The sequence below is a fragment of the Gavia stellata genome, chromosome 4, assembly GCF_030936135.1.
Source record: "Gavia stellata isolate bGavSte3 chromosome 4, bGavSte3.hap2, whole genome shotgun sequence".
Lineage (NCBI taxonomy): Eukaryota > Metazoa > Chordata > Aves > Gaviiformes > Gaviidae > Gavia > Gavia stellata.
The window spans coordinates 60,522,570-60,545,696 of NC_082597.1; the positions used below are offsets into that span (position 1 = coordinate 60,522,570).

General features: G+C 40.5%; 1 protein-coding gene across 1 annotated transcript; it reads left to right on the top strand.

Moving 5' to 3' along the window:
• The first annotated feature begins 555 nt into the window (after positions 1 to 555).
• Positions 556 to 20,208, top strand: LOC132316913 (BPI fold-containing family C protein-like). Its single transcript, XM_059816706.1, is given in 15 exon segments — positions 556 to 715; positions 3,051 to 3,162; positions 5,283 to 5,411; positions 8,369 to 8,524; positions 9,246 to 9,309; positions 9,397 to 9,457; positions 11,070 to 11,161; positions 12,772 to 12,945; positions 13,924 to 13,977; positions 14,964 to 15,134; positions 15,799 to 15,866; positions 17,302 to 17,344; positions 18,386 to 18,452; positions 19,488 to 19,564; positions 20,131 to 20,208. Coding segments are annotated over 15 exon segments (1,506 nt in total).
• The last annotated feature ends 2,919 nt before the right edge of the window (positions 20,209 to 23,127 follow it).

Consider the following 23,127-nt stretch of genomic DNA (forward strand, 5'->3'; position numbering starts at 1 on the left):
TCTCACGTTCGCTTTGAATTTACCTTTGCATTCCCTTCCCATGTGACCTGATTTAGTCGATCTCATGTATCAGCATTCGGATTAAGTCAGAGGTTTGTGTGTAACAGGCATGCAAGTTTTATAGGGAGGCCTACTGTATTTTATTAGACCAGATGATTTAGTTGAAAAACTTTTGGACTCACAAATCCAGTATATCCTAGTGGGTGTGTATATAAAAAGGGTGTTGTTCTATAGGAGGAGAGACCTGCTCCTCCTTGGCTGGGATTGCTCTGTCATGTTCACTCTGCAGGAGGTAGGACAGATGGTAAAATAAACCAGCCAAGAATGGGTGTGGGGAAAGCATAGAGTAGTCGAGCAGAACCATTCAGTCTCACCAACAGCTACTGCCTGCCAAAGTGCTATCCAAGTAATCAGAAATCTGTGTCTGCTCCCACACTGACTGCTTCATGCAGTAAAATCATTGGCTAAACCTCTCTTGACTATCCAGCCTTGTCCCAGTTTCACTGAGGGAAGTGATGGATACAGATTTTTTGCAACTCATGGTATGCATCATTTATGATCACGTTTGCATCATAAATGTTGTTAACAGGTCCCTGTGACAAAGGTGAGAAGATGCTAAAGACATGGTATTCTTTCCTGCTGTGTTGGCTGTCCTTGAGGCTTGAGGCTAACCCTGGTCTTAAAGTGAGGATTACTCAGAAGGGGCTGGACTACGGTATGTCTAACATTGCCAGAAGTTAATTTATGATAAATATTCTATGCACAGAATATAGTTCCTTATAAAGGTGCAATGTAGAAAATAAGCTCCTTAAATATTGAAATAGAATAAATTCCTTTTGTCACCTCACACCAGGAACACCCTTTGTCTCTTCTCTCACTTATTTCCTTCCTTTTTGTGCACCCCAGGTGTGAATTTATCCTTGCATTGGTGATTGCATTCTCCTACAGTCCAGCAGTGTTTCTACTACATTCCTCATATCCATCTACTTTCCTAGAACCAGAATGAGATGGTCATATAATTGCTTCTTTTTTAAAAGTGTCAAAAACCTGATTGAAAATGCAATATATAATTGAAGATAATAGGGCATAATTGGGAAAAAAGCTTACAATTTTGGAACAGCCACGTAGCTGCACGCCTTTACTCTCATTCCTCCATTTGGCGTGGGATAGCATCTGCATGTGCCATTCCTTCAAAAAAAAACTCTAGTAACTGTCTGCCATAATTCTGTCCCTTAACAGAATATCAGCAATTTCCTCAATATATTTTCCTTACTCTTTCTATTCATGCTAACTTTCACTGTCTCTTACCTAAGACTTACTCCATGGGTGTGGAGGGCATACAGTATCGTTTCAATTGTTTACAGAATTAATATTAATAATAAAGGTTAACAAGGCACAAATTCAACAAAGGCTGGGTTATGCTGAGGATTAATCATCATTTATGTACTGTACATGCTGACAGGTAAACAATGGACTTGTGAGATGAAAAGTAGAAGCTCTGGGTTTATGCCTTTGAGATGAAAGCAAGGATCAGGTCCACTTATTTCTCTGTATAAGCATTGTTTTAAAGGCTTTTGCGGAGTTGAGAAGTGCAGGGCAAACATCAGTCACCCAAAACAGAACTGATCTCCACATCTTTTTATGACACACAGGAAAAATCGCTCCCTAAGGATCTCTCAAGCCTTTAGAAATGAGAATTCAGCCTGGTATTTCTTACTGTGAGCCCAGCAGTTTTTGTGACATTCAACATGGCCTTCAAGTGCTGAACGAACAGACTAAGTTTGTACAGCCCTGCATTAGTAGTAAGAACAGACATTAACAGTGCGCCTCCAAAGGTATTTCTTGTATTTGAAGAGCATGGTGCCTGTCATGTCTTTTCCCTTAATATGAGATTTGAAGGCTGAGGCAACAGATCCTGCCTGCACGCCCCTTGCCTGCTGCAAGAACCTTGAGAGAAATTCCACCTGCGATCACTGGTTGCCTTCACTGATGGTCATATGAGAGCTTTAAGTTATTTCAGTCAGAGACCGTATTTTGCTTTGGAGGCAGGAATTCCCAGGGAATCATAACTTACCTCGCCTTCATAAAAGATGCATCTTATAAAAAGGTATTCCAGTGTTGAGTTATCATTGATTTCAATTCTTTGCTTTTTTAATACACCAAAGTCTGGGGGAGAAAAAAATAGATATTTTGTATTCAGCAACTGTGAGGCCAAAAGCTAAAGAAACTCATGCCAAAAATATCTGAAAGCAGGACGTCATTCAGTATCAAAGTTTTAGCAGTGTCTTCATCAAAGATGAGCAAGGAGAAGGAAGACGCAAGGAATTTGGCATTTAAAGATGTTCTGTTTGCTGATGATAGGGTCTGCGTGTATTATTAATGCACAAGTAGCATTGAAGTATTCAGGAAAGTAGGTATTCCTTAAAGCAAGGAGAGAAGGTAAGGAAATAAGTCAGACATCTGCACCATGTTGTAATGGATAAGGTGCAGTGGCAAAATGTATGTACTCTGAAAGAAGCAGGAAGAAAAAATTTAAAAGGATTGTCTTTAAACCTCAAACAACTTCCTGTATATGAGCAACAATCCAGAAAGTTCCACATTTGACATACCAGCACTTCAGATGCATATATCGCACTTTTTCTGTAAGTAAACGCTACATATAGAAGTCATCTTGCTACTTCTTAACTGGCTTTTTCATTCGACAGGTATGAGACAATCTGAGGTAAAGGTGATGACCAAGTGTTTCCCAAGGCTTTCCACATTGTCAGTGAAGTGAAGAAAGTATAACGGTTTCAGAAACCTGACAAGAGTTCTAGAATATAAAATACAACTCAGGGACGAGATGATCTTGGTTAAATGATTTGTTTGTGAGGCTAATAGAGGTTATAAATGGGTGTATAAGTAGTTGGAAGGAGGTCTAGGTAAGGGTTTAAGAATCAGAGGTTTTATGAACTATGTTTAAAGTGATTAAATTATTTGGCAGTATATCTGGACCTTTGGGTGCCTGAATCCAATCTGCAAGGCATGTGCTTTCCTCTGTCCCCTTGTAGGCAGGAGGATTGGGATGGAGCTCCTGAAGCAAGCAGTATTAAAAGAGACCTTCCCAAGCTGGAGTGGGCAGGAGAGTTTCTCAGCTGTTAAGGTCAATTATGTAATTTCAAGGTAAGTAAAGGAAATATATTTCAAAGTTTTAGGATGAAACATCTTATTGTATTGTTATTGCATAGTAATAATTATGCAGCCATTTTTTTTTTGTTCAGTGTAAAATTTTAATGGTTCGTCTAACTCTGCTCCCACTGCCCAAACACTGATTTGTTTTATAAGTACTTCTTTCTACCACACTCAGAGATGAGCTTTAGAAAGCTTCTGAAGGAGCACCTTGGCTGTTTTTTTCGTTGGTTTGTCTCAGAGTTTGGGGCAAGGCAGGTATAAGCATTGCTATGACACAGCAGGGAAAATGGGTGGGAAAGAGGGAAGAATTGGTGTTATTAACAGTCTGCCACTATGAAGGACCTGTAGCAGTGAAAGTAATTTGTTTGTGTTTGATGAGAAAAACCTGACAAAGGGAGAGGATGAAAATGTGTGCAGGGCGACGGTGTATCTGGGCTGACGTGTCAGAAAGATGACTTTTACAGAAACTTTTGGATGGATTTACAATGGTAAATCAGCATTTTGATTGGATAGGGCTCGATACCTATTGTCTGCTGAGGAGTCATTGTACCAGGAGCAGCCAGTAGAAAAACAGGTTTATAAAGTTTACAACAATTTCTCCAAATAAGGAGACTAATATAAAAGGTTTTTCTACAGCCTTCAATCCCATCTTCCAGTTAAAGCTTTTCCAATGGTCTATAAACAGAAAAACAGAAACTTATGGTCTTTTAATATTACTGTCAAGCCAAGCTCTGCTGCTCAGTAGCATTTTACTTCTTTTTCCTTACAAACTACCCAGAGCAAGAAATACCAATCTGGGAGACTTTATGTACTTTCTGCTGGATAGGGCCTGCATCCTGTATCTATACCTAGTATTTTCCTAATAGCCTGCTTTCCAGCAGACTTCATTGTATTATACCATCCTTGCAACCTTAATCCCTGCACATCTGAGAGCTGTGTTTGGACAGTCTGGAGAAGAAGAGACTATGGGGGTGGAGGTGTGTGTGTCCTACTGCATGTTTTCCACTGTCTGCTGGGTGGTGATTATAGAGAATATGGAGCCAGATTCTTCCTGGAGCTACACAGTGAAAGGATCATGGGCAACAGATATAAGTTACAAGAAAAGTTCCAATTACAAGTTAGGAAAAAATGCTAGGGAGCACCAGAACAAGAGGGTGGGAAATCTCCATCCTTGGAGGTGTTCAAGACTCGAGTGGGCAGGGCCCAGCTTTGAGTAGGGGATTGAACCAGAAAATCTCATGAGGTCCCATTCCAACCTAAATTATTATATGATCTTCAAAACCCCAATTCATTCTCCCAACCATAGTTCTTGAAATTGGCCATCTTCCCAGTGGATAATCTGATTTTAGCTCACTGCAAACAAGATTACTAAAGGCAGCCTTACTGCTGCCCAAGATGTTACTGGAAAATCATGGTCATTTTAACTAAAAGGAGCCCATGCCTTCTGCCCTGGGGAAAGTAGATTAAAGGCAGTTGTTTCAGAGATCTCTGCCAGATATCAGGAAACAATGAGGAACATGTACTATATGATAAGATTACAGCTGATATCTTTACAATGTTCAGCTCAATTCAACACACCCATCAGCAAGACAATATCCTTGAGTATCAGAAACATTTGTTTTGGCAGGGAAATCTTCAAGTAAGATTTTGTTTAGAAAAATGGATCCTCTCCAGAGCCCTTTGCTGAGGCAAGGGATGGGATACAGAATGGGGAAACAGAAACTTTTATGTTCTTCAGCAAATGCTAGCATTCAGACAACCTGGATTTATTTATAGGTGTAGCATCTGGGTTTAACACACAGACTTATTTTCCCCCAGCAAGCATATTTCACTTTAAGGAGTTTGTTTTTCTCCCAAGGGGAGGTTTTCGTTTTGGCCAGGCATCCTTTTCTCCCTGGGCAGATATCAAGGATTCTTTTTCCAAGGATGCTACTAAGTGTAATGGTACAGGTGTCCGTCTTTCCTAAAATATACAAGGGTCAGTCATTTCTGAGAAATTCTTTTACCAAAGCATAGACTTTGCCTTTTAGAGCAGAAGGGTTTTCAGTGATCCAAAGTCCTTTTTGCTCTTTTGACATGCAGTCTAATATCCCCCTTTCTGTATTCTATAGGCTCAGAATTAATGCTGTAGATTTCCCAGAAACTTCAGCTTCCTTTATTCCTGGCACTGGCATTAGTCTGTCAGTGGCACATGCTTCTGCTATGATCAGTGCAGATTGGAGAATGAACACGTGGCTGCTGTAAGTATTGTACAGTGTGAGGCACGTGCGGGGGACAGTTCTGGGAGAAGGATTGCAAATGAAATTTAGAAATCTAGTTGGTAATTATTATTTTTCAGGTCAGATATGCTTTATGATTTAACAACAATCTAATTGAATAAACTTCTTAAGAAGGAAACATCCCCTGCCAACTAATGCTTTTTTTCCTTTTTTTTAATTATTCTACCCCACAGGTTATCTCTTCGGGAATTACAGGTCAGACATCTGTTGACATGCTCAATTTGTCCAGACTGTATATTACATGATATTACATGAATATTCAGGACCATAGAGTTTGCAATGGCCACATTTGTTACTTTCTTTGTCCAGTATAACTGGAAGGTTGACTCTATAGTTAATTATCTATTTGCTGGTACAGTGTCTATTGTCTTCCAAAGTGCCTCTGTTAAAGGAAGGGCACTGTTACAATGCCAAACATTCAGAACTTCAGGAACTCCAGAATTCGGATCACTATGGAAAACTGACTTAGTTTCATGAGCCTGTGCAGTATGAGATTGTCTTTAATGACATGATTGCATACTGATTTTTCCACTTTTTTATCTCAGCATTTTTGCTATAGAATTTTAATATAATATTCTAGATTTTCTTGAGGGCAGGGGGAGGGCTAAAATTTCTGGGATATCAGAAAAGTTTGCTTGTGCTAATCTCTACATTTTGGGTTAATGGAGTAACTGGTAACAGCAGTAGGTATTGCTTTGGTTGCGAGCCAGATAGTACATCAAGCTGGATCACCAGGCTGCAAGTTTCACAGCATGTCCTGATTTCAAAGGAGTATGGACATGCAGTTCTGCATTCAGTCTCAGTACTGGTGACTGGAAACTGCTGTCACTGTGCCCAAACCTGTCTGTTGTTCGTTCTGTCATACCAGTATTGTGAGGAAAAGGACACTGTGTTCAGCAGGGCAAATCAGCTTTTCCCAAACATGAAGCCACCTCTGCCCATTGCTGAAGGATAAGGACCTGGGCATAATCTAGAGAGACCCCAGATGTATAAAACTCCAACGACTTCACAGACAGCAAGGGAGGCAGGGAACTGGTATGCAAGATTTGGTGGAACAGATTGTGGTGAAGGTGGTCAAAGCCAGCTTTGGTGGAGTTTAGGGGCCGAAGGGTTTTTCTTGCCTTTTTGAGGGGCAGAAGGAACAATCTGTGCTGCTCTGTTCAATATGAGGTTTTGTGAATATAGGCTATAGGTTTAGACAGATCCAGAACACGCCCTACTCTTCATCCCCTCTGTTCCCTAGTCCTACATGTTGCTTTCAGCATAGCAGACTAAGAGGGGCCAGCTGAAAATGAGCTTTCCAAGGGAGACCATTGACAATCCACCCCTCCTGGGCTGTTTCCAGGGTCAGTGAGATGGGTCTTACTATATGTTTTAGTTGTGACAGTGTTATCCCTGCATTTCCAGCTCTCACTGTAGCCCTCCTCTCCACTATGTCCCAGAGCACTCTGCCAGTCATAAAATCTCCTGGCAGTCCCTTTGCTCCTGCAGGCCTGGAGCTAAGACCCTGCCTTAGTGAATCAGGATTCCTTCTGAAGAAGAGCAGATATAAGGATGCAGAAACAGAGAACCTAAGTAGCTGGGCTTCTCCCCATCTCCCAGGCAGTCCAAAAAGGGAGGAGGAGGGCTGACATCTTTTTACAGTGGTCCCTGTCACTGAAGTATGGGTAAACCTAGGTTGGAAGGATCTCTGGAAGTCATTTTGTCCAGCTTCCTGCTCAAAACAGAGCAGTCACCAGACTAGATCAGGTCAGCTGTCTAGTGGTGGTGTTTAGGCAAGGATGGTGATGCCACAACCTCTCCAAGTAACGTGTCCCAATGCTGCACAACCCTCTTTGGGAAAATGTTTTTCCTAATGGCTTGTGGGATGGGGGTTTGGTTAGGGACTGGAAAATGAGGGTCTGCAGAGTGGTGCTTCCTCCAGATAGCCACTTAATGCACATATACGGACTGAAAGGTGCGGTTGAAAATGGTGGTTGTGGTAGGAGGGACTTTATGACCGGCAATACTACTCACTGGTTTAGTCAGGGGTAGTCTGTGGTTTGAGGCTGGGTTAAGATTAATCTTGTGGGATTACAACCTCTTTCCCCACGATTTTTGCTTAGCATGAAAAATAAAGAGGAAAGCTGAGAGACTCATGGTTTGAGCTTCATATTGGGCTGGGCTCTTTTCCCATAGTATGGTGCAGCCACTGTAGTAATGCCTGGGAAAAGAAAACCTGAGTGATCGGGATGAAGGGGTGAAAAGTGATGCTTTTGGTGCCAGTTCTGTTATGGTAAATGAGCTATTTATAAGGCTATTCTAACGTCCATTCAGCTCTCTGTATTCTGCTTTGTTGGTCTACAGCTTCTACAACTCCTAACCATAGTCCTAATACCTAAGTTTGCTGGAATTTAGGTATAAGGATATTTTTGTTGGGGTCTTAGAAGGTTTTTTACAGAAAGGAGACAGAATGAATGGGTTTGGGACAGGACAAAGAATGGAGGACTGTATACATTTTAAAGGGTTACTGAATATCATTACAGGAAAGAGGAAAGTGGAACAATTGCAAAGTTGAGAACCTCTGGGTTATATATTTACTAGCTAACGGGCTTCTGCTGCTGCCGTCCCAGAGGCCTTCAGGGTGATCTGTCGTGAAAGACTGGAATGTCTTGTGTTGCTGTGAAATTGTCACATTTTTGCAAACTTGTCAAATCCTGCACAGCACTGGAAAATTCATATGCTGGAAACTCATGCATATAATCTGTTTATGAATACCATGCATGTCCCTAATCTACTTTAATCCCTAGAAAACCCATTCTTCATTCTAGATGATAGAAGCAAAAAGTCGTTTCAAACTTGATTTACAGGTAGTTTCTTAAATTGTTCCCTTAAAGCAGATGTTTCCTTGACTGAGTTTGTTCTTTTTCTCTGAGCAGCAAAGACCAAGGAGGAATTACTGTCTCTATCTCAGGACTGTTTATTGCAGTTATCTTCAGAGTTTCAAGAGATGGCACAGGCCGCTTGTCCATGTTGCTTCACAATTGCCAGCTGAGCATTAATAGTGTAAAAGTCAAGTTAAATGGAGGATCTAGGTATGTACAGTAGATTTTCTAATTACTCTGTGAGAACTAGCAGGGTTTGTAGCATAAGGGCCACTTTTCAAATTTTGACTTTTAGGGATCCGGTTACAGGATATGACTAACTATTGAAGGCTGTGAAAATAGATTTTTAAAGGTCTGTTTTCAAAACCAGGCTCCTTTGCTGAGTGTGTGAAGTGCGGTTAATGTACACTTCTTTGTGCATGTGCCAGCAAAGGAGCTGACTAAACATACTACATATGAAAAAAAAGCCATTTGGCATATTAAAGAATACAAGATTGCAAATGGAGGTTTGCAGAAGTGAAGGTGGTCTAGACTGATTATGCCTTTTGACAAGCTGACCTACCATTTCACAATAAAACTTTCAAAAGAGAATATGTAACTATGCTTGTAGTTCTCCTCATTTTGATTTTCTATAAATTTTTTTTGTCTTACTCAAAGACAAAATGTGGCTAATTGCATATTGTTTATCAACACGTGAACGTGAACATTCACTACTTTGCAGATTGCCTTCTAAATAGCTCTTATGAAACTGAGAACCTCTAGCATTTGTCCGAGACTCACAAATTAATAAAAAGTCAACTGCACAGTCCACTAATATCACTGTAATCATCTCATTAATATAAATGATATTGCGTCTCAGTCTGCCAGATTTTATATTTCAAAGATTTCAACCCATGGTAAAAAGTAATTGTGTTCATTTCCTTTCTTCCAGCTGGATCTACAGCTTTGTATCTGCTTATCTTGAGAAGCCCATTCACACCAAACTGGATAAAAATGTAAGTTTGCAAAGATGGTTTCAGCTAGTGAAGGGAGGGGTTGAAATACAGCCCTTACGTTACTGACTTGTCTCTCTTTTTGTATAGCTATGCCTAAATATCAAATACAAAATCCAAATGATGGATGCACAGCTAAGAAAGCATCAGGGTGAGTTGTTGATAACAGCTTTTTGTTAAGTAATTTTCATAGTGCTCAAATTGTAGCCTTTTTTATTAGATGCCAAACCATTCCTGTGTTCATGGTACAAAAAAAGTGAAGGAAGAAAAATACAGCCATTGTTCTGTACCTTAACCTATTCCAGAGTCCACCCTAGAAATCTCTTGCGTGCACCTTATATACAATATTCGGATTTCTTCTGTGTCATAGCAGGTCACCTGTAATCTTTCCGTCTGTTGTAGCTGGCCTGTGTTATTTCCTTAGATTTTTGAGATAAACATTTTCATGCCGATCCTTTATGCTCTTGGTACTGGGGACATAAGAAAACCTGAGTTAGCAGTAATCCGCTAAAGAGCTAGCAAACATCCCTGTAAGATCTTATAAACTTAGCACATCTTGTTTTGAACTTAAGTTCAGTGACATAACAAGATGCTGCAGGACGACAGTGTCACACTAAGCTTCTCTTCACACCAGTAACAATTCCTGTGTCACACTTGCAGAGACATGAAGACAATAGATATTTGTGTCCAAAAAGAATATATATATAAGACTTTTCACTTCTATATTAAATCCCACAGCTTTTCTTTTTTTTTTGCTTTTTTTTTTTGTTGTTGTTGTTTTCCAAGACTAAGACTATTTGTAGTTTTCGCCAATTCAAATTCATTTAATTCACCTATGTCATGTAATTCAGGTCAGAGGGTTTGTTCCCACTCTTCACTTTGCATTGTGAATATTTCTTTTATCTGCTCTGCTGTTCAGAAGCAGAGTAAGTAGACTTTTATTTTTCCTAAAATGGCCTATACCTGCCATGTGCCAAGCAGTGGCAAATATTACTAAAAATCATGGTCATTAGGAACATTTTCTTATGCAGCACATACCTAAACACTTCAGGCTCAAGGGCATTCTAAGCTGTGCTGTCATATTGAGGAGTTCATAATCTCTGTGTGAATTCACCATTTCTCTTTAAACCCATCTGATTTTTATACAGTGTGAACAGCCCTTACAGTCCAATCAAAAATAACAATCAGACTGAAGTTGCATGCGAGTACCTTTCAGAAAAAGTCTTCAGTCATAATGTCTAATAAAGTGCCCTTTATTGTTGTGAACAAACATCCCTTGTCTTCAATATTGATATGTGTAAAAATGTGCTAATGTCATCTTCATCTTCCAAAGTTTTTTTCTGAAATTTTTGAAATATTGGAAATATTTGGAAATATTTTTGCAAATACTCAACACTATTTAGTAGTATTTACCAGTATTTCACTAATCATATAGGAGAGTTTAGTTCTCTTGTGCAAACACATAACAAAAAAGGGGACTCTGCCCTCAATACTCCTTCTTTCACTGCATGGCAGAGATTTCTGAGGAGTGTATTCAGTTGTGAACAACAGGAGAACAAGGCCTAAACCAGGAGGAATTGGTGACTTTTCCAGAGAGACTACTCACTTTTTCCCTTATGACAATTTTTCTTTTTTCTTCTCCCACCATTCTTCTTCTTCAGATTCATCACTTCTATAATAGCTTTGCCTTTAACTAAACAGTAACTGTTTGTGATGTGTTTTTGTAATAACGGCTGTTTTGTTTTTGTCCATCATTCTTCTAGTCTTAAACCAGATTGATGCCTTTGCACAAATAGACTATTCCCTAGTTAGTTCTCCAGCAGTCTTCAAATCACACATTAACTTGGATTTGAAGGTAATTTGTCTTTAATATCAGTGTGCTTTCTAAGACTTTTCTGATTCTCTTTTGTGTTGATTCATTTTCTTTCACTACAGTCTTACTCAGCCTCTCCAATATTTAATTAGAAAAGCAATAAGACATTTGGACATTTTGGTCAAGAGCTATTTTGGAAACCAGATACGATTGTTTATTTAATAAAATAACTGCATTTGTTAATTAACCAAAGCTATTATTTAGAATTAAATTATTTCCGAGTTGAAACCCTTCAGAGGTGCTTTATAAACAGCATAAAAGTTTAAAAGCGTAACAGTTCTTTAGATACACAGCTCTTCCTCTGCTGCTTGGTCTTCACCTGTTACTGGTGATACATAATCCGTGATGGCTACCGATGTGATTGCAATCAAAAGCATTTGTTTTGAGAAGACTCAGCATCTTGTATATGTACAGGTCACACCCAAAAAAAGAGACTTCTCACAGACAGTCCTTGAGCAGCACATAGCAATTCCTTTCTTACCTATTTTTCACCTTTGTTGGCAAGAGATACCTCAGCAACCCCCAGCTTTTCCAGCAGCTTCAACAGTCCTTGTAATTCAGAGCATCCCCATGGCTCTCAGAACTGACTTCAGTTAAGAAGGGTGTGCTAGAGCTGTGGTTGAAACTCTCCCTCATGGTTATTTTGTTCAAGCAACTTTTACCAGCCACAAAAAACACTCTGCAAGCAGGATATACATAGCTTAAAAGTACTAAGCAATTATTTGTCAGCTACTATAGAACTAACAGGCTAAGCTTTAACATGCTGATACCCTGATGGGATACCAGATGAGTCTTTGTAAGTCAGTTATTAATCACTTAAAGAAGTTACCGGTCTTCAGTGTTCCTTGGAACAGGCTGATTCTTGATCGTTATGAGTTGCCGTCTTCCAGCTCTCAACTTTCTTCTTAGGGTTTCATACCTTTCCATGTCAGTATTTTTCCTGTTGAATCTTTCAGCTACTAACCATTACAGTGTCAGTAATTACACTACTTACTGTCTGTTCTTTACTTTTTTTGTCTTGCATGGCCTGAGCACACATACCTTCTCACATTTTAAGAATTATTTTCTTAGTATAACTGAACCAAGGTCCCACACCTGTGCAGCACCCAAACTAGGTCTTGGAGGACTGGCCACTGGACCAGAGCTAAGAGTTAGGTGGTATAAAAGGCTCCTTTGTGTCCCTGTCCTAAGCAACTTCCAGTGCTTTTAGGGTGTGCCTGAAGATTTTCTTGAAATGCCACCCTTAGAATTAATTTAACAAATATATCTTTGCCACAAGAGAAAGAAAACTGTGGTCCAGAGGATTTTTTGTGTGTCTCATACCTGCAGTTCAGAATACTCACTTGAATGCTCAAATTCAAACTTTGAAAGGATGGAGGCCACGTTTTCTCTGAGATTGCTGTATTTTTCCAAAAGACCTGAATTTGCTGATTTTCAGGGCATATCACAAACTTATTTGCTTACTTCAGGTTTTCTTTAATGTCAAGCTTTTCTTCAGATTAGGAACAATTCTTTCTGTTCAACCCCTGCTAATGCATTCTGACAGATACAAATGTTTACAAGTAGAAATACTTGATAATGAGTCTTTGCAGGGCACAGTCTATCCAGCAGGAAATCACACAGACCCTCCCTTCGTGCCAGCTCCGTTCGCTCTCCCAAACCAGGGTGATTCCATGCTATACCTGGGAGTCTCCAGTTATTTTCTTAAGTCTGCTTCACTGGTTTACTACAGAGCAGGGGCCTTTAGCATCACTATCTCCAAAGAGGTGAGTATAATTTGCATATAATAGAATTACAAATATCAGCAGTATGGATAGTCAGCAGAGGAGACTAACACATCATGTTTGCCATTTTACACAGATTTGAGTCATGCTTACACCACTTGTAGGAGGGATTCATGACATTCATTCTGTATGTCATCATTTAAAATAGTTAAAGTCTCCCTCAGACCTAACTCTGAACTTCTTGGCAGCACTAGGCAAGGAATGACAGATATGAACATCACAGCGTTGGTGTGCAAGGAGTGACAGAAAGAACGAAAAAAAGCTTTTCTCTGTATGGATTCCACATAGGAAAGGAAAGGAAAGGGCATGACAGGAGGAAGTGTACTGAAGCCACAGTCTGCTGCATAGAGGCCCACAACACATGTATTGTCTGTGTTGAGAGCTAGAATAAACTCTCAGACTTAACAGAGCAACAAAATGAGGCAAGAAGCAGGTACAAGGAAACTAAGCTTTCAGCTGTGGGAGAGGAACATACAAGACTTCTCTCAGAAATGCTGTTTCCACACTGGCATTAGTAGTCGGAGTTCCCAAGAAGTTTTGCTAACTGTAACAGTGCTAAGAGGGTCTTTATAAAAATTGGTAACACAAATGTCACTGACAAACATCATCACAGTGGTCAGCAGCAAAAGGGCAAATGAGATTTTTGAGTCCTGCCTCTGACAGATTCAGTACATTTCATCTAAGAAAGTCCCAAAGGCAGGAAGTAAGCAGGATGCCACGTCTGTTCTTTCAAAGAATAATGCTTGTTCACTGGTACGTGCTTCTGGAACATGTCCTTGAGAAATCTCTGTTCTGTCCCACAGAGCACTGTGGGTTCCCTAGGAGTCATTATGGGGCAAGGAAATACTAAATCAAAACGTGGATTACCTAAAACTAAAGCAAACAGGATATCTTTTTTTCCCAAGGAAAACCTAATTTTCAAGCTGATATTATGATCTAATTGATTTCATTTGTTTACAGCTTGCTACTACTTTTAACCTAAATACCGCCTTATTCAAAGATTTTGTTCCTGAGGTGGGTACTTTTACTTGTACAGACCTTTTAACAAAGAGCACTAGCTAATGTTTCTTATGGGTATTATCTGTCTACTAGCTCATTTGCAAAAGTTTGGAGGAGACAGGGAAATTGAGCTGGTTTATGATTAGTGCAAGATTCAAACATATATGTCTACCCCATCATAACTCCATATATATTCTTCCTAACTATATCACACTACTCTTTAGTCATTCTCTACCCTTCTAAGTGCTGGATTTGCTCTCAGTCTCTGAAACAGTTATAAAGACCAAGTGGTAGACATCTGTGAGGTCAGTCTCCTTTTATTCCTGTTCAAGGTAATGGTATCTCTGCTATTGGTAGCCTGACTTCTCTATGCAAAGATACCTGATTTATGGCTACTGGAGATTATATACAATGGGAAGTTATAGTCATGAGTAGCTAAATTTATAAATGTGAAGCAAGAAATTAGGATACTATGAGATGCTTTAAAAATCCCTAATATGGCAACATTTACTATAAAATTATGAAATTTGGAATCTGTGGCATTGCAAACTAAAGTTTTGTCCTCTAGGAGTTTCTCTATTTTTCCAAAGATTGGCTTTTTTGGAAGGCTGCCTCTTTTCCAAATTCTTATATTGTCAGGGTCATTAATTTTTGTTTTTACCAGAATCATTCATTTCCCTCATTTCTTTAATGTGCAGTGCTAATCCCCTCCTCTTGAAATACATTTTTCAGGAACAACCTTTAAATTATTTCTCTATGTATGTTCAATATCGGTGGCTCTAAAATTTAATCATTTGTTTTATGGTCTCTGAAACTGAGAGTATATGCAATGCTAATTTTGTCATTTCAGTTGGTGTAATTAAAGTGAATTATTTTTAATACAGGTTAATTACCAAGAAGATTGGTATATAGCACCTGATTATGATGCAGCCACAGAAATTGTAGCTTAAGAAAAGCTTAACTCTGCATGCAACGTTTTTTTCCTTTTTGAAATTCCACAGATAGCTCTGAGTTACGTAACAGCGTGCCCAGTGCTGCTGAAGCTGATGGCTACATCACCGCCTGCGATCAGTTTAAATGCAGACAGATGCATCCTACAGATCACTGGCTCTGTAGAAGTGTTTGCTGTTCTGCCAAATTCAACCACCCAGTACATCTTCACAGGGAATTTAGTAAGTAATATGAGCTAGAAGGTAACATTCAGTGCTGGGAGGTAACATTCAGTGCTGGGGCAGAACAAATCACACAGTAATCTTTCAGATCCTTTGAAAATCATAGAGATCAGCATAAAATAGCATATACTGGTCTGCCACAAATATGCATACTGTTCTGTTGCATTTCACAGGGAGGAAACTCTGTTCTACAGGAATATTGTAGAATTTAATAGGCAGGTGCAGAGAGCTACTTATGAAAGCCCTTTTTTCCATGTGGGAGGTTGAGTGATTATTCAAGAATAAATTGTAGTATATAAAAATGTGATTATCTGATGCCCAGTTTTCCTAACTTGTTTGTTATAAAATAGTTCAGTGTGTCCCCAAACATCTTTTCATTAGGTTGAAAGTGAATCACTTTACATCAACCATGCAAGGACTTAAATGATCCTAATGATAAGGAGGCAATCAGGGCAGTATTATCACTTCACTCACGCAATCTCAATTGCTGGCAGAAAGCAGCAAATTCACAAATTATTTCACTATCTACATATATTGACCAAATAAAAAGTTTAGACATTGTGTTTCCAATCGCAAAAGCAATTGCATTTGTGCCTGTATCTAAGACAGTATCTATCTGTGTATACAGTCACAAAAGACTGTTTTTGTTTCTTTTTCCCTGCAGACAGCCAGTACCAGAGCCAATTTGACAATAACCAAACAGAAGTTGATTATCTCATTACTTCTGAAGAGGTAACCAAGGAAAATTCAGAAAGCAACATTAACGATCCCAACATTAGGACACAAGGGAACTTCATTATGTCAGCCTGACAGTGCTTGTTTCACTATGAGAAAAAGAAAATTAGTTACCTCTTTCTCACAGGGGCTCTAAGATACTTTTGATTGGTTGGTCTAAATCTTGCAGATGAAATATAATAATATTGTGGAACAATCATGTCTCTTATGCAACATGATACTACCCCTTTCTGTAGGTTAAATACCTTTGAGATAACAATGTTCAATTTATTGGTTATCTTAAAGGCATCTGTTTCAGTCTGTGCTGATGTTGGAGAATGAAGTTCAGTAGTTTATTCGAAACCCTCTAAGAGTTGCTGCCATGCCATGTCGGAGCATCATAATCAGAACTGCCAGAGTGCAAACACTGCTCTGGACCACTGTAACTATCTCTCTGTATGCCTTCACATGAGGGGAAGGGAAAAGTGAGACTACACAGCACATACTGCAACAGCAGACACCATGCCACCAAACAAATGAGACTAGAAAGGTGTCTGTAGTTTGAAGCAAAGCTCAGAGCTTTTTACATTTTGCTTAGATCTTGCTGGTTTTGTGGTTACCTACAGTTACAGGTGTTCTCAGCTGTCTTACAACAGATTTTATTCACACTTCAATCTGGGCTGGGTTTACAGCCCCTTTCTCCCTAAATGCACCAGGTGGGTAGAAGCGCAGACTTCCAGGCAAGTAGCCTACATCAGTGTTTCTTCTTGTTAGCTCTGTACTCAAAACTGGGGCAGAATTCCAGAGTATATATTTTTTAACCTATTACGTTTTCATTAAAGTAAAACGTGCAGCCTTTTCTTAGTTTTGGTCACTGGACATTTTTAACAGGAAAAGAGGACTTAGAGTGATGAGAGCCTGTCAGTATAAGTTTAAGAAGTAATGGTGCCACTCACTTAGAGCTTTTGACACAAGAATGTGTTCTTCTGTTCTTCAAAATGGTGGTTTTCCCCAGGATTATATTTACAGTGATCTGAGGATGCATTACAGGCATCAGTGGGAAAAGTTAGGAAATCATAATGGTTAGGAATGTATATGAGTTTATTCAAATCATAATGAACATTTGAGGAATGTGTATTTCAGCCATTGCAGAAAATGGCAATTCCAGAAAAAATTTATTTCCCAAGTCTTATAGTCACAGCCCAGGACTACATATGACTGTAGGAGGAGATTAGTATCAGAAAGATCCCAGTGATTCTAGAACTCATTTGTAATTGTGCCAGTTTTGATTAAAAGCTGTTGGGAATCAAAGAGTCTTTGGCAAAGTTAAATGTGTGAATCAGCATGAAATCAGTATGAAATTCCACAAATTACTCTTCAAGTGTGCATAACTTGTGCCTTCATCCTTTCTAGTGAATCCTCTTCTTTTACTTCTTTTACTTCTTTTCCTCAGGCTCCAGTTCTCCCTGCTGCACTCCACTTTTGGCTTCTCTGAGGTAAGTTGATGGTTTCAGTGCCTTGGAAAGGTAGCTGAGCCCTTCAGAGATAAAGGAAATTCATCTGAACTTGTTGCTGCACAATTCTTCGTCTGTCTTGGGGATATAATCTGCCACTGCTCTTTCTGCTTTGAAATAGTATGTTCTCTGCTTTTCTTTTTCTTTCCAGTAAGAGGAAATACCTCTTGGAGTGTTGTTGGTTTTTTTCTTATCAGAGGCTCCAAATGTTATAGAGTTATTACTGTGTAACATTAATTGAAACAAAGAGAAATGTCTGCCTGGGTCTGCATGACCTAGCAAGCCATCATAGTTGATTCTGCTCAATTCTGTATTCAGCAGCACAAAGGCAGGCATGGGGCTAGCACCTCTTCTAGCTGTTTCTGACAGCCAGCCTGAATTCACAGCTGGATTGAGTAGACGTAGCAGTTGGAGTGAATACAAAGTGAGGCTTAAGCTCAGATTCAGGAATTATCTTGAATCACTTCGACCAAATATCATAAAAAGGGGAGTCAAAAATAGGGAATAAAAGAACACCATGCCACTGCTTAGATCATTCACTGTAGACTGAGAAATGGTCAGTGTGACTCTGCAGCAGCTCAGCCCAATCTACATCTTTAAGTGAAGGGAGGAGAACACTAATCACAGTGGCATAAGACAGAGCACAAGGACAGGGCAGTTCTTGCCACCCAGAGAACAGTTCACTTCTGAGAACTGAGTCCTGGCAGCTGAAATGATGTTGAACCAATTTCATTCCTAAAGTTAAGGTTCAACCCAGATACTTAACATACAGTAAAAAAAAAAAAAAAAAGACTTCAATTTAACTTAATGTAAGAAAAATGGACACCTCTTTGCCATGTATATTTTACATTGTTCAGCTGCAACTTAAACCAAAAAAGGTCTTTTTTACCTGAGATTTTCTCTGCCAAGCTCTGTTCTGATATTTTTGCATGTCACTCCAGTTCTAACCCTCCATCTCCCCTGTCAAGCTGCAATCCCATAGGCATCAGGCAATAATCACCAAATGTGTTTTCCCCCTCACAGCAGATATCACTGGTGCAGAATTTTCTGTCTTATGCTTTACGGAGTGCAGTGATCCCAGTAATCAATGGTAAGGATTTGGGCCAGTTCCTGAGCACACTGGGTGGGAAAGCAAGACTGAATCCTTAAAAGGGAGTGCCCAGCTTTAAAGACTGTGTTACAGAAGGTTTTTTGTCCATTTGGCTACACCTGGACAGGTCTACTCTGTGCTGGACTTCTTCAGTCCTGGTCCCTCAGTCACCTGGATCAGGGGCTGGGACAGAGCAAGTCTTGGCTGCCTTCCAAACACTAGGCTTGGGTTTCCTTTTCACTGGATGCAGCGTGGCAGCAGAGCTGAGACATGCTTGAGTCTTGTCCTGATACAGAGTCAGGCCATGACCAGAGAATGGCCCAGGCTGGGGAAGCACAGAAGCACGCTTGCATCTTGGGGCTTCGGGGTAGCATCTCTAACTTTATGACCTCCCTCTGCCTTTGTGCTTCACCTGCTGCCACAGGCAGGACAAAGTAGAAAACCAGCTCAGTGGGATGCAGAGAGTGAGGGGTGATGAAGAAAGGGGCAAAGGTGGAAAGAAGCAGGTGAAAGAGTACAGAAGGTGCCTATGGGGTAAACAGAGGTGAGGAGACTGCTGAGGGAGGAAGTGAGGTATTGATGAGGAGAAAGGAAAGAGAATGAAGGGGAGGGATGCAAAAGTCAGGTATTTGGAAAAGCAAATAGGAATAGAGCTGGGGCTTGATCCAGGGAAGTAGCGTTGGATGAGAATAAGAGGGACCAACAGGATTAGAGGATCAGGTAGAGAAGAAAATGAAAGGAAGATGGAGAATAAGTCAGAGTGGGAAACAGCAGAAACCAGATCTTGTGGGGCAGATATCTGGAGAGGAGAAAAGGCAATCATATCCCAGTGTCAGACAGTTGAGAGATTGTAAGAGGTTTATATGCAACTTTTTCACAGGATTTTCTGCTTTTTAGCAAATATGAATAATAGAGAGGCGCAAGGACGGCTGTTTAAAGGGAAATTGAAAAACAAATTGAGTTCCTTGAGAAAGATGCTTCTGAAATGCATTTTATTATTACATTCAAGTGTATTTATATTTGTCCTTTCTGAAGATAAACTAGGAAAAGGATTTCCTCTTCTTAACTTGGCCTACACTACCCTGACTGGACCTGTAATAAAAGTGAATCAGGTGAGAAGCCCGATTTCTTGTTAAAGAATACTGCTTCTCTTTCAGGCCTGTGCATTTCTGTGTTCCTGTCTTGGGTAGTTCTAAATGTTGCTAACAGTAAAGCTTTAACTATACACTAGATATAAAATCCAAACTCTGGATCAAAAATGAGCCCTCCACCCCTCTGCCCCAGTGATTTGAGCAGTTGTAGCTTATAAAGGGTCCACTCGCCCTTTGGGGAATGCCAGCACGGGGCCACTACAGGGACAGCTTGACCACTCTGCTATCCCCAGCAGGGCTTAGGAGCATAGAGTGCGTGAGTCCTCGCTACTCTGACCGTTCTCTAGGGAAGCTCATAGGCAACCTGAGTGTCTCTGTGGTAAGTGTTATGCAGCCTTTTGGAGGGCTGTGTTAACTTACATCAGAGCCCATTCCTACCCTAAAGTTAACTAAAGTTCAGGATGCATAAAGCCACCCTTGTCTCCTGCCCTGCTGAGGGGCTTACCATGGGATCTAGTCCCAGAGTACTGACCCTGAATATGTCCATCTGCAATTTAAGGTAATTTTACATGTTCTTCTTCCCTCAGGGTCATCTGGTGATTTCCACTGATGTTCACTACAAACATGAGGAAGAGGGAGATGAGGACCTTCACAGTCACTCCTAATGTCCCTTTACTTTTAAACAATAATAAGAGAAAAATGTGGTCTTCATTCTGTTGGCTTGTAGGGCATAGGTCCTGTAACATTAGAAGCATGCCTTTTTGTCACTATTTTTAATGTTTTAGTAAAACTTCTTAAACACTCTTCACAAACTGAATTTGTTGGTTTTTAGTACAGTGAGCGTAGCTGCCAGCATTATTGATGCTTTAGAAAACTTGTTGCAGCCTAATGAGGAGGAGTGACCGGTTCTTTTCGCTAGCATTATAGACACCCCATTTTATTAATTTGAGGAACCAGTTCTCGCATTATTCAATTTATCTCCATTAGTGTTAGCAAAACTTTGTTTATTGAGTGAGACCTTATTCTTCATAAGAATTTCACAATTTGTCCTGTTGTAACTGGATGCCAAGAGTGAGAACAGATTTCTAAAATCCAATTAATTATCATAGCATTGTAGAATCGTATCATCTAATCCAGACCCTAGCTCAAAACAGGACTAATTAGATCCGGTTGCTGAGGGCTGTGTCCATTTGAGTCTTGAACCCCTCCAAGGATGGAGGTTCCACAACCTTTCCAGGCAACCTGTTTCTTTATTTGACTACCTTCAGAGTAATTTTTTTTTCCTAATATCTAATCGGTATTTCCCATGTTCCAACTTTTGTCCTATCACCACACACTTCCAAGAAGAGTCTGGCTCATTTTCTCTGTGTTCTCTGATTAAAAAGTTGTAGACAACAAAAAGGTCTTTCAAGCCCTCTCTTCTCCAAGCTGAACAGGCCTGATTTCTCAGACTCTCCTTGTAGGTCATGTTCTCCAATGCCCTTGGTGGCACCTGCTGGACTTGATCCAGGATGTCAATGTCCTTCTTGTACTGGGGAGCCCAAACTGGACACAGTACTCCAAATGCAAGTGTCAAATAGTGAGGAAGAATCACTTATATGGACCTGCAGACTTACGTTCCACTTGTTGTCCGCTGGGACTCCCAGATCCTTTTCTGCAGAGCTGCTTTCTAAACAGCCACCAGCCTGTAGTGCTGCAGGGAGTTACTCCCTCCCAGATGCAAGACTTCACACTTGCTCTTGTTAACTTTATGCAGTTCCTGTCAGCTCACTTCTCCAGCTTGTCCAGGTTTCTCTGAATAGAAGCCCAGCCCTCCAGCATGTTGACTGCTCCCCCCATATTTTATGACGTTCACAAACTTGCCAAGAGTGCACCCTGTTCCATCATCCAGGTGGCATTAAACAGTATTGGTCACAGTACTGATTCCTGTGGGACCTCCACTAGTTACTGGTCAACAGCTGGACTTTGCAGATCACAGCTTTTTGATTCTGGCAGTCCAGCCAATTTTCTACCTACCTTCTCCAGCCCATATGTCACCAACTTGGTGATAAGCCTAAGGGAGACTGTGTCAGAAATCAAGGTATAGAACATCGACTGCCCTCCCCTTGTCCACAGTACCAGTCAGCTCATCACAGAAAGCAATGAGGTTGGTCAGGAGTGGTCTGCCCTTGGAAGATTCATGCCGGCTGCTCCCAGTCACCTTCTTATCCTTCATGTGCTTTAGAAATGGCTTCTAAGATATTTTGCTCCATAACCTTCCCAGGGACTGAGGTGAGACTGACTTTTCTGGATCATCCTCCTTGACCTTCTTGAAGACAGGTGTGATGTCTGCCTTTTTCCAGGCATGAGGAACCTCTCTCAAGTGCCGTGACTTTTTGAAGGTGATAGCAGCTTCACAATGCAATCAGCCAGGCAGAACCTTCAGCACCTCCAGATGCATCCTGTCCGGTCCTACAGATTTGTGTATGTCCAAGTGGGTTAAGTGATCCTGAACTCTGTCTTCCTCTGCTGTGGGTGCTGCTTCTCTCCCACAGATTCTGCTAGGAGCTCAGTGACCTGGGAGGCCAGAGGACAAGTCTTGCTAGCAAAAACAGCCTTTTCTATGTCTCTTGTCACTAGTCCCCTGGCCCACTGTGCAATAAACCCACATTCTCCTTAGCCTTCCTTTTGCTATTGATGTACTTACAAAAACCTTTCCTGTTGCTCTTCACCTCCCAAACTAATTTCAGCTCCAACTGAACTTTGGCTTTCCTGACTTCATTCCTACATCTGCAAGCAATATCTCTGTGTTCCTTCTAAGTAGCTGGTCTCAATTTCCATCTTCTGTAGGCTTCCTTTTTGTGTTTGAATTCACTCAGGAGCTCCATGTTCATCCATGCTGGCCTTCTGCCACAGTTGCTCAAGTGTCTGAACATTGTAATGGACTGTTCTTATGCTCTGAGGCGGCTGCCCTTGAAGATTAGCCAGCTCTTCTGGGCCCCGGCTCTCCAGGGCAATTTCCCACAGATCCTGCCAAGCAGGTCCCTGAAATCTGCTCATCTGAAGTCTATGGCTGTAATTCTGTTCTTTGTCTTGCTCGCTCCTCCCAGGATCTGAAATTCCACAGTCTCATGCTCACTGCAGCCAAGGCTGCCCTTGGCCTTTACATCATCCAGCAGCTCTTGTTTATGAGTATCTGCAGCTCTTTGAGGGTATCAATCTCCAAATAATTCTGTACCTCTAATATTTGTAAAATGGAGCTGGAAGCTTTGTTTTGTTTTTTGTCACCGGAGACATTCAACCAGGAGATATTGAAAGTGTATGAAAAGGAAATCTAGTCTACAAATGTCACACTACAGAAAGTTCAGTTGCAACTTGGGACAGAAACGTGGCTTGTGTTTGATTTTTAGTTGAATCAGTTTATTTATCTAGCTGGCTGCTGCAGTTTTTTACTTAAAAAAAGCATCCTGAAACCAAAGCTCAGTAAATCACAGCAGGGCTTTCAATTCATTGTATTTTGTGGTAGGTGAAGAGTGACTAGAAAAAGAATGGAAGAAGAACTCCTCAAAAGAAATCAAGATTTTTAAATAGTTCGGTGTCCTCCC